This window comes from Zea mays, chromosome 1 (assembly GCF_902167145.1).
Source record: "Zea mays cultivar B73 chromosome 1, Zm-B73-REFERENCE-NAM-5.0, whole genome shotgun sequence".
NCBI lineage: Eukaryota > Viridiplantae > Streptophyta > Magnoliopsida > Poales > Poaceae > Zea > Zea mays.
In genome coordinates, this window is record NC_050096.1 from 170392657 (window position 1) to 170405096 (window position 12440).

General features: G+C 43.0%; 1 protein-coding gene across 2 annotated transcripts; it reads right to left on the bottom strand.

Moving 5' to 3' along the window:
* Positions 1-3676: 3676 nt before the first annotated feature.
* LOC103640526 (uncharacterized) lies at positions 3677-6106 on the bottom strand. 2 transcript variants are annotated; one of them, XR_002266762.3, is made up of 4 exons: positions 5803-6106; positions 5451-5737; positions 4849-5257; positions 3677-4037 (listed from the first exon to the last, which is right to left on the bottom strand). XR_002266762.3 is itself a non-coding variant. In XM_008663411.4 (3 exons), exons 1-3 carry the CDS (start codon positions 5854-5856, stop codon positions 4027-4029), a joined length of 474 nt encoding a protein of 157 aa, XP_008661633.1. In that variant the 5' UTR covers positions 5857-6106; the 3' UTR covers positions 3677-4026. The 2 variants fall into 2 exon arrangements, 1 of the variants encoding a protein (XP_008661633.1); XM_008663411.4 differs by lacking the exon at positions 5451-5737.
* Between the last annotated feature and the right edge of the window lie 6334 nt (positions 6107-12440).

Genomic DNA, 12440 nt, shown 5'->3' on the forward strand with positions numbered 1-12440 from the left:
GAAATAATGTCTCGAAGGACGAAGGTCATTAACGTTTAACATTTCCTATGTTGCCTTGTTCTTAACTCATAGCATTTGAGAACAAGTCCCCAACAAGTATTGTTGACTGTACGAGCGTCGGACCCCTCCCTGAAGTCGCGTTGTTGTTGGGGGTGCTGGCGCCCTTCTGGCTGCTAGCTTTGGGTATGAGTAGGTGGCAATGGTAGTGGCAGTGGAAGCTGAGGCCAGGAAGCTTGTGAATGGCTTGCCGAAGCAATAGAAGCTGTAGGCTGATTGCCCACATATTCTGGTATGTAGGGAGAGTAGCACGAAGAAGTATGTAAAACCTGCTTTGGTTGATTCTGCCAGGCTTCTGCTTCGGCAATCTCTTTTTGCTTCTGAATGGTAACCTGGCACGTTCTTGTAGTGTGACCCTTGTCTTCACCGTAGAATAAGCAATAGATTTTTCTGGGCTGATCTCCATATCTTCCTCCGAAGCCCCTACCGCCTCAGCCCCTTGGAGCTGGTGGCTTGAAGGAGCTTTGCTGCTGCCCTGAAGACTGTGAGCTGTGCTGTGGCCTCTGAAACTGGCTTCCTCTGTCATCACTCTGACTGGAGTTGTGGATTGATCTGACATGCCTAGGGTGGATTCTTCCTTCGAAGCCCCTAGTCATCTCAGAAAACCTATAAGCTTCCTCCCTCCTTTGGCGAAAATCATTATCGGCCCGGATGTACTCATCCATTTTCTGAAGCAACTTCTCTAGAGTCTGAGGGGGTTTCCTAGCGAAGTACTGAGCCGTAGGTCCTGGCCGAAGACCCTTGATCATGGCCTCAATGACAATTTCATTGGGCACTATGGGCGCTTGTGCTCTCAGACGCAAGAACCTTCGGACATACGCCTGGAGGTATTCATCATGGTATTGCGTGCACTGGAACAAAGCTTGAGCAGTAACCGGCTTCATCTGAACCCCTTGGAAACTTGCGATCAGAATGTCCTTCAGCTTCTGCCATGATGTGATTGTTCCTGGCTGAAGAGAGGAGTATCAGGTTTGTGCAACATTGTTGACTGCCATGACGAAGGATTTCGCTATGACTGCGGTATTGCCCCCATATGAAGATATGGTCGCTTCGTAATTCATCAGAAACTGCTTCAAATCTGAGTGCCCATCATACATGGGGAGCTGGGGTGGCTTGTATGATGAAGGCCATGGTGTAGCCTGCAGTTCTGCTGACAGAGGAGAAGCATCATCAAAAGAAAAATTTCCATGATGGAAATTATCATACCACTCATCATCATCATAAGAATTGTCCTGGCGAAACTCTCTGCGCTGAGGTCGTCGGTCCTGGTCATCTTGGGTGAGATGACGCATTTCCTCAGCGGCTTCCTCGATCTTCTTCTAAAGATCAGCAAGACGAAGCATCTTCTCCTTCTTCCTTTGGACCTGCTGATTGATTACTTCGAGGTCCCTAATTTCTTGGTCCAGCTCCTCCTCCTGAGGTGTTGGACTTGTAGCCTTCCCTTTTTGATTTCTGGCTTCACGCAGTGTTTCCTGGTTGACGTCTAGTGGCTGTAGTGCAGCCCCTAGCCCTGAAGCTTTCTTCGGCGGCATGACGAAGGTCACAGCTTGCCGAAGGTGGTCAAATGAGTTCACCGGAGGTGGGCGCCAATGTTGGGGACTTGTTCTCAAATGCTATGAGTTAAGAACAAAGCAACACAAAATGTTAATGGTTAAAGACCTTCGTCCTTCGAAGCATTATCACCCTTAGGATATAATGATCTTTAGACGAAGGTTATGAAGGAGGTACCTCCATCATCTCAGTATATAGTAAAAAAGTAGAAGCATATGAAACATGGAAAATAACATGAATAATTATATGACATCATTAGAACATTTTTATTATCTTATCACGAATAAACATGAACAATATCGAATTACATTTATACCTTTGGCTTGACAGAAGGTAAAAATCCAAGCGTGACGTGCGAGTGAATACAAGTCAGCGTGAACAGTACGATGTTACTATTCATCTATTTATAGGCACAGGACGCAGCCTGTGTAAAATTACATCCATGCCCTTTATGTTTACTATTGACTTAAGGACAATCTATCGAGGACTAAATAGCCTTTTCCTCTTTAAGTCGGTTCCATCTTCCGCCGCTAAGCCGAAGCTTCCCTACGCGTAGCTTCGGAACTGGTTCAATCTTCTTCTCGAACATGCTTTTCATATCGTAGACAGCTTCATTCCGAGGCTGAAGGTTCCTGTGACTGTATTATACTTGGAAAACATGTTAGTTGTGTTTTTTAGGACCTTCGGAGGACGAAGGCCCCCAACACCTTGCTTTACAAACCACCCCACTCTAGGTTGTCCCCACTGTATTCAGTGCTTAGGAGGAGATGCTGGCAACATGGAGGACTTTGAGGAGTTCCAAGACTACGACGAGTTCTAGTTTTTCTTAGTGGCAAACCCCCAGTCAGCTGCCTGTGTAGGCCTTATCTGCTACGTTATGTATTTCCGCACTTGGATGATATTAATGACTATGCTATGTATTAGACTCTATGGATGTCTTGGACATATTGTTGTAATAAAAGTACCTTTCCGCTATTTATTTTGAGCAATGTGTGATGATGTCCAATTATATAATCGTTGTGTACGTGAGTTTCTGATCCTGACATGTAGATGGTTCGCATTTGGTTTGCCTTCTAAAACTGGGTGTGACAGATGGATACCCATAGGCCACCACACTTCGATGGGACTAACTTCCCATATTATAGTGCTAGAATCGCTTGTTACCTAGAGGTCGTTGATCTAGATATTTGGAGAGTCACTCGTGATGGGATGAAACCACCCAATAATCCCGAGAAACCCACCACGAGTGAGGAAAAAGAAATTCATCTAAATGCTAGGGCCAAAAATTGCTTGTATGAATCTCTTAGCATGGATATTTTTAATAAAGTTTTTACATTAAAAACTACTAATGAGATTTGGCTAAAATTGCATGAGCTCCATGACAGCACATCCAATGTCCATGAGCAAAATCATTGCCTAGTCTTAAATGAGTATAATTCTTTTGCTATGAAGGATAACGAGCTTGTTAGAGACATGTATTCTCGTTTGAATCTAATTATCAATGAGCTCAACTATATTGGCATTAATAAGCTAGGTGATGTGGACATTGTGAGGAAGATTATCTCTCTACTATCACAACAAAGATATGGGAGCATCATCACTATTCTTCACAACATGGTACAATGACCCCGACCATTGTGATTCACTACACGACGGTTCACTTACAGCGACCTACGGTTGGTTGCTAAAACGGCCTTCAGCGACCTACGGTTGGTCGCTAAAAACCTTTAGCGACCCATAAGGATGGTCGCTGTAAGTGCCGTCGCTAAAGGCTTTAGCGACCGACATCTTTTTAGCGACCGACCGTCCGTTGATAATATTGTATATTTAGCAACCAACCATGGATTGCTGTACTATCGATTTAGCAACCAACCGTAAGTCGTCATACTATACATTTAGCAACCAACAGAAAGTCGTCCTTTTATAGTTGTTATTAATAAAAATATACATTTAATTAAGCACCACAAATCACAGATTTTTATACACAAATCATAAAGACATACACAGTTAATCAGTATACCACAGTCATAGATCCATCACATAAACACAAAAGCACCACAATTATATATTCACAAAAGCATCACAATTATAATATCATTCACAACTAGATCATTTACAGATAGTTCACAACTACCAGCTCTTCTTTTAAATCAACGTTGAAACAGCAGATAGGAACTGAGTAAGCTATGCTGAATATGCATTTCAACAGTGGAAGCATAAACATGGCTACATCAGTTCTTCTCGTCTTCTGTTTTGCTTAACGTAGTGGCGGCCTGGCTGCTTGACGTGGGGTGTGCTTTCAACTGTGGTGTGCTTGACGTAGTGGCGGCCTGAGTGCTAAGTGATCTACTAGCAGGACAAAGGCCAGCACAATTGAGAGAACGAGCAGGCTGTGCCCTTGATAAAGAATGAATGTACTCAATTGCAGCCTGAAAGAAAGTTAAAAGTGAGGGGCATGTCAACGAATCATAGTAATCTGGGAAATAACATATTGTTAGGAAAAAGTGCTTTTTACACTATTCATAAATTGATATATTCATAGTTAGTTTACTGCAGTGACTATCAGAAATTCAGAAGCAAAAGGTGGAAAGATTCATTCCCATGTGAGTAAAGCGGTACTGACATTTCAATTTTCATTGATAGGATTCAAATACCATGATCAACATATGGCAATGAATTTATATGGACTCTGTTGCCTCCAGTATATCAAGTAGCACAGAGTAAATTGATAAAGAAAAAAGGAAAAAGAAGAGACAGTGACTAGATAAGAACTAGGACATCACAGCCAATTTTTTTACAGTTTTCTACAAGATCTGGTTGTAGCAAAAAAATTACTGAATGACACGAAGATAAGGATTGTACATGAATCAGGAGAAAACAGTAAAATTAATAATATGGTTTCAGGATCTCAGATTAGTTCATATTTCCATACAAGAAATGAATGTGCAAGTCACAGCATATCTGAAAAAATCCATAAACTTAAAGATTTCATATCAGTCTGCCAGATGACAAACTAACAACAAAGGCCTGACAACCAATTCAACAATATTTAAAATCTAGTCCACAAATACAAAACTCTGCTCAGCCAGTAGCAAGTAAGCAATTCAGATTATGCTACTAGTCACATAAGAGTTGAAATAGCTGAGAAATGTGATACCCAAAATTCAATATAGAAATCGAACATATATACACTAAATGCATGCATCAGTGCAGATGTTTTCTTTCCATACGTCGTCGTACCTAGAATGCTTTGCTTTGGAGATCCACTTCTGCCCGTACTTTCTCCACTGATACCCATCAAAGAGACGGATGGAACAGGCGATGGATTGGAGGGGAATGAAATGTGCTGGAGGCAGAGGCACTGGGGAACGAGGACGCAGCCGCCTGAACTGCCGAACTGCACTAGTCTGCGCACAGCGCTAGGCTCTCCACTGACCTGGATGGAGTGGTGGTCGCGGTGGCGCGCGGCGAGGCAGAGCGCGCAGAGAGCGTCGCCCATGCAGTCGAGGCAGTACATGTTGCACTCGCTCTTGTGCGCGTCGGTGTGGACCCTGCATTGGACGAAGAAGCACACGGACAGCAGCGGCCTCAGCCACGGCGGCCACCACCGGGTGTCGCTGCCGTCGTCGCAGCACTCGCCGCCTCCGCCCTGCACGCGCACACGTTTTCAGTCCAACGAACGTCGCCACCGGAACCGACCAAGGACCACGAAACAGAGCTTGTGTCACAACTGAACTCACTACGTGTTTTGCATTCTTCCTACCATTACCAAGAGAAAGCAATCAAGATTTTCATAAATAAAAGCATGCTTCTTCTACCGCTTATTATTAATGATCAATTACCTTTTGCTTCCACGGCAAAGCAATTCGATTATCCAGGACGTAGATAAATAGTTGATGCGCCGCTCGCTTTGAGGAAGCAACCAGCCTAACGCCATGAGCAAGCGACAACCGGATGTCCTCGGCGACATCCAGGACGACGACCCGCTCCACCTCGCCCACCGGCTCTTCCCCGTTTACACCAGGTTCAGACTCTCAGTTCACAATTGAACCTCGCATGTCCTAGAGTGCGGCTACGACGCCAGCTGGCCAAGCCCAACTCGCGCGCGGGATCCCGAATCTCCCGGCTACTGAATCCAACCGAACAAAATGTCAAGGATACGGAGAAGAGGGGGGGAGAGGAGGGGGGTCGGACCTTGCGTTCGAAAGAGGTCTCTGCTGATCTGAGGAGCGCCCGTCGCAGCGCCATCGCCGCCCCCCGGCTCTGCCGGTCTGCTCGGATTGGGGGAGATCGGGGATGGGAAGGAATAGAGGACGTGGAGAGAGCAGCGGCTGCGTGGGGGAGCTCCTGGCCAGAAGAGGATGCGCGGACGCCAGGGCCTGCCTGCCTGCACACGCAAGTGGCGTCGGCCAGAGAAGAGCAAGGGGAGGAGAGAAGGGGAGAAGGAGTGGAGGCTTCCTGGCGGCGGCTGCCAGGGAGAGTGGCGCGCGCTAGGGTTAGGCGGTGGCCGGTTAGGGTTAGGAGAGTGCGGCTGGGCCTTAATGGGTCGATTTGGTTAGGTTTTATTTTTTTCTTTTTTTATTTTCTTTTCTAAATTTGAAATATATTTTTTATATAACTCTAAAATTCATAGTAATTAAACCAAAATTATTTATAAATAAAATATTGTTTTTTGGGTTAATACTTTTTTTTATTTACTAGGATTTTCATTTAAGAAGAAATGTTATTCAATAACCAAAAATCAATCATGCGCAATAAAAATTTTTTTTCAAATGCAAATACATAACAAACACTTAAAAGAATCAATCATGGTCGCTATAAATCATGTTTACTTGTTTTAATTAATTTTTAGTCACTAACATCTACAGGTATGTTACGTTCAGGCTATAAGATTTGATAGTGATCCTTGCTCTATAGCGACCCACCGCTAGTCCCCGACGACTTTATAGCGACCAACCATAAGTTGTTAAATTTCTAGACTTTTAGCGACCAACCGACCGTTGCTACAAAAGGATTTAGCGACTGACCGTCGGTCCCTAACCTTTAGCAACCAACAGTTGGTACCTAATAAGGGTCGCTAAAGATCAACCGTCGTGTAGTGATTGGGAAAATCGCGGCCTTTGAGATGTCGCGAAAAATGTGCCAGGGAGAGGAGCCAACTTCCTCAAGGCCATATGATTTTGCATGTGATGAAAGGAAGGGTAAAAAGAAGGCTCACACTCCAAGTTCCTCAAGTGAAGAAGAGGAAGAAGAAGAAAATGATGATGATGAAGATAATCAACCATCAACATCATCCTCTCAGGACGAAGAAACAATCCGACGCGTCGGAAAGGTAATGGGGATGATCCACAAGATTAATCTAATGGGTGTGCCCCTGTAGGTAGAGGATCTTCTCTTTAACATTGATAGGAAAAAGCAAAGAAAGAGAGGATGCTTCGCATGCGGGGAGAAGGGCCACTTCAGGGACAGCTGTCCAACTATGGCCGAACCCAAAAAGGGGAGGAGCAAAGGCAAGGCGCTAACAAGTGTCAAAATTTGGGACGGCTCTTCAAGTGAAGTTGAACCTCCAAGGATGCGCAACCAACGATCCTCATCACGCTCATCACGGTCATCACACAAGTGCCTTATGGCAAGAGGTAAAATGAGTATTCCGTCCTCTAGTGATGACAACAGTAGTGATGAGGAAGGTGAGGGAAAGCACTCCATAGATGAGCTTGCGGAAATCGTTAAATTTTTCCAGGATGTTTGCACTGAACAAAAGGCTCAACTTAAAACCTTGAAAATTAAGTTGATTAGCTCTCAAAATGATTATAAAGGTTTGCTAGAAAAAATTAAAACATTTGCAAATTTAAATTGTGAACTATCAACTAAAATTGAGCAATTAGAGTCTAGTGCTCCATCCACTGCTACCGATGATGGCCTTATTAAAAAGAATGAAAAACTTAAGGCTAAGTTAGCTAGCTCCCAAGAAGCTATTGAAAATTTTCTAGGGAAAATGGAAATTCTTAGCATACACAATAATGAGCTAACTACTAAGCTAGAGAACATTGGTAGCACCCCAGGGGCATCTTTAGTTGAAATTCCTGAAATTATTAAGAAAGATGCTTCTACTTCTTGCTTTGATTTAATTAATAATTCTAACCCCTGCAATCAAGTTCTTGTTAAGAATGTTGTCATAGAAACATGTTCGAATGAGATTGCAATGGAGAATGAGCAATTAAAGCAAGAGGTGGCTCGCCTTGGGAAGGCCTTGTATGACAAGAAAGGAAAAGCCAAACAAATCCAACCTCCACAGGATAACACCACTGCGGGAGTGAACAAGACTATGGAGGGAGAAACTATGATTTGTAGGCTATGTCACAAGGAAGGCCACAAGTCTTTCCAATGCAAGGCGAAGACCGGGGATAAGCTAAAGCAAAAGCTCAAGCAAAAGCCAACAAGCAAAGTCTCCAACACCTACATCAACAAGGTAGACAAAAAGCTGCTACACCATATTTGATCAAGAAGAAAAAGAATGTAAATGTGGTATCAATCAAGGCCAACAAGCAAGCAAACAAAGGCAAAGGTGCCAAACACATCTGGATGCCAAAGGAGATTATTTCAACCATGAAAAGCACCAAGAAGGTTTGGATCCCAAGAGGGAAGTGAGGACTCCAAAGGATGACGAGGAATTTGGAGATTTGGCAAAATTGGGATGTATATCATGGGATACATCATATTGGATCAAGTTTATTGCCAACTGGGTTAGTGCATACTTTGGACCCGAATTTCCCCACCCATGACTAAGGTAACTGAATTTATTGTATTTCTTGTTTTTAAATATGTGTATCTGTTCTCATGTATCCAGTTTTACCTTTCATACCTAGTATTTCAATTGGTATTTACTTTTGATTAAAAATGCATGCATACTAGGTAAATCATATGGTAGGATTTCTCACTATAAATTTATACTCTTGAGCAAACCTACATGGTTTAAAATGGTAGGCACAACACATAGCATACTTAACACTCCTAAGAAAAATGATACATCAATTGATATGGTGAAATATTTCAAGTAGTATAACATTTCAATTATACTTCATTTGGTATGCTTCAATTGGTATCATTTAACCTATATGTGCCAAAGCTCGGATTTTAGATAATTTGCCTCTCTTGTTATCAAATCAAAGTGCATGTCTCCTACAAGTATTCAAAACTTGTATGCACACTTTCATGGGGAGGTTACTCTATAATCTAAGTCTTTGAGACTAATACCGATTTTCAAGTCTATTTCATGTAGTAATCTCATTGAAAGGAAAATGGAGTCCTCGGAGAAATACAAAAAGCTTCCACTGCAAATCTACAAGAATTCTTATGCCTCACAATTCTGCCATTAGTCTTCAAATGGTCCGCCATTTATTTTCAATTGGTATCTTTGAGACTACATTTGTCATCATTTACATGTCTTCTCCAAAATTTGGTTAGACTATATTTCATATCTTATACTTCCCATGTTGCTATACATGCATAAGTAGTTAAATCATATTCTGGTACCTATGCATAAGGGAAGTTAGGCAAATCAAATCATGTCTTGCACCTCTATTTCTCACATGCTTTTTCCTAGGGAGAAGATCTCTGCCAGGGGGAGTATTTCTTTGTCTCTAAAGGGGGAGAAAACTCTTTCTAAAAGAGAACACTCATTTTGGGGGAGTAATAATGTTGAGTGCTTCAATTGGTATTATCTGATAAATCTTTTATGAGGGTGTCACACCCGGTTTCGGAAGGCAAACCGAATGCAAACCATATACGTGCCAGGATCAGAAACTCACGTACACAACGATTACATAATTGGACATTATCACACATTGCTCAAAGTAAATAGCAGAAATGTACTTTATTACATCAGAATGTCCAAGACATCCACAGAGTCATTAACATTATCAAAGTCATTAATATCATCAAAGTGCGGAAAAGAAAACGTAGCAGATAAGGCCTTCACAATCAGCTCACTAGGAGTTTGCCATTAGCATAACTAGAACTCATCATAGTCCTGAAACTCCTCAAAGTCCTCCATGTTGCCTGCATCTCCTCTTGAGCACTGAATACAGTGGGGACAACCGGGGGTGAGGGTGGTTTTAAAGCAAGGGTGAGTACACATCAATGTACTCGACAAATGTCCCGTTTTGCTAAAGTGGACTGACTGTATGTGGAGTTAAGATTAAGCAGTTGCTTTTAGTTGGTCAGGTATTTATTACTAATAGTAGAGCCAAATTTTGGTAATAAACCTAGTTATTACCCAAATGTACTCCCTCCAAGAGGAAATACCAGAGATCATAATTATAACCATCATCATAAAAAAGTATCCAAAGTTCTTCTAATCAAAGAGGATCCCAAGGATGCTCTTAACCGTGAGCACGACTGATATACCAGTTTCTAACACTCTGTAGAGGTTGCACACTTTACCCACGAGTCGTGATTTCCGTTCTGCCCGGAGATCATGACTCCCCATTGATCACTACCAAGGTGACCCAGCAGGGTCTCACTACGTAGCCTTTACAAAGACTCCCCTGGTGCATAACTTCTCATTAGGTTTTGCCAGTCGTACAAACATAGTACCCCTCCCTAAGGTGGGTGACTAACAAAACCAAATCGAAAGAACCTCGACACCCACCCTTAGCAGAGCGAGCACTATGCCCTAGCTCCCATTGACGGCCCTCCTGCAAAGCCAACTACACCCACAGGTTCATCTAATTATTCAGCTAAGGGCGTCCCATTCCACCCTCATGGTTATACTGTTATCCCGGGTGGTCACTCAACGAACAGGTCCTTACAGAGAGGTACTCAGGAAACAGCCTGAGGCCCCTAAAGTATCACAAGATCATCATCGGGATAACATCATCGTATCATAAATAATCACATCATGTTTGTTGATTAAATTAAAGCAATAGCAAAAGACTAACCATAATAACCCAAAGGTAAACAAGGATAAGGTAAATACAGACTAGTTAATCCTTAGGTTTTAATTAAGTAATGTGGGACAGTGGATTATAAAGTAAGTAGGACATAATAGGTCAGAGAACACTTGCCTTCACCAGGTTGCTGCTCAAGAAGGTCTTCAACAACACACTCAGGAACCATGGGTTGCTCATCATCTAAATAAAGCGATCATACATTCAATACATTTGGATAAAGACAAATGAACAACATACCAATCATGTACAAACATGTGAACACATCTCAAATGAACATCACATACATAAGAGGTAGTTTCGGTTATAGGGTGAACTAACACATTTAGAAGTTTGTTATTCTCTAAGTGTTGTCTATCTCCATGATTACATAATCTAATTCCACTTATTTTAATGAGACACAAAAGCTAAACCAAGGATAAATCCATACATTACATATTATCAGTCTCACAAGATTAAACATCTAATTAGCATTAGGTTTCCCTTTTTATTTATCTTATTAATTCAATAAACTATTACATAAACTAACCTATAGTCTAGGCATAAAATTAGAATGTGAAGATAGTGAATGATCATAATTTATTTGGACAGAGAATAATCCTATGAACATTTTGCAATTTGAATCACTCAATTTGTAGTTCATATGCAAAAGATATGAAATAAACAAATTTTGAAGTTTAAAATACAAAATGAAGTCCAACCCTGTGATTAAATAAAAGTCCAGGGTTCAATCTGCAAGATTAAAGGGGCCTACGCACGAAAGCCATGGACGGCGGGTTGATTTCTAAAAAGCCAAGGTCTCTTTAACAATTTTACCACGCGAAGGGGTAACATGCTCTCTCAGCCGTCGGATCTCAGATCAACGGCCGAGAATAGATCCCGCGGGCGGGCGCGCACTGACCAGTGGGCCAGGGCGGTCAGCGACCGAGGTCGAGAGACGGACTGACAGGTCGGGCCCAGATGCAGAGAGCGAGCGGGGGCGCGCACTTGAGCAGTCAGATCCAAAATGGACGGCTGAGATTAGATCTATTCTAATTAAACATAGATCGCCAGATTTCGGATGGACGCCCGAGATCCAACGGCAAGCACGGTCAGGGTTCCATGACCGCCAGCGATGGCGCCGCTCGCTCCCATGGCGGAGGTTTGCTGGAGACGAGGCCGCGATGGGGGCCATGGGACACTAGGAAGGGCACAGGAGGGTTCGGGGTGGCACGACAGACATGTTCGTGAGCTCGGCACCGGTGTGGGGGCACCAGAGGGTGCAGACCACGGTTTAGCAGCCCAACGACGGTGCTGACTTGCTCTGGCGAGCAATCACGCGAGGGACATGGCAACAAACGGGGAAATAAGGGCACGGGGGATTGCTCACATCGAGAGGAAACTCTAGAGTGCCTGAGGAGTGGCGGGGATGCAGGGATCCCTTGGGTCGACGGCGGCAGGGCTTCTGTGACAGAACCTCCCAAGTCATTACGCCCACCTACAGTTGTCCTCGTCCAACGAACCTTAGACAACCCTGTAGATGCACATAATCACTCGACAAGTTTGGTATCTGTATTCTTTTCCTTGCCCAAGAGCGTTTCACCCATCACGCAGATATTACAACACAACAGAGGAATGAATAAGCGGAAGCGAATTACAATAACTTAATTTACATTCATTAAATTATAGAAAGAGTATTACTATTACATCACCAGGTTATAAGAGTGCATAAGTATTATTATTATTACAAATCTGTGAGGCAAAAACCCCTCCCGCATAAAAAGTATATTGTTTTTCAAAAGGAAGGCCAACATCCTCCCGCAACACTTCACTGTTGAGGTTCATCCTTGGGCACCACAACCTTGGGCACCACCCTAGTGCAAAAACAACAAAAGTCTAATGTTT

Bases quoted from the DNA above. Each gene is read 5' to 3' on its own strand.
- LOC103640526 (XM_008663411.4), bottom strand. From the start codon at position 5,856: ATGGCGCTGCGACGGGCGCTCCTCAGATCAGCAGAGACCTCTTTCGAA. The intron at 5,258-5,802 runs GTCCGACCCCCC...GTGCGCGTGCAG, and splicing joins AGACCTCTTTCGAACGCAAG to GGCGGAGGCGGCGAGTGCTG.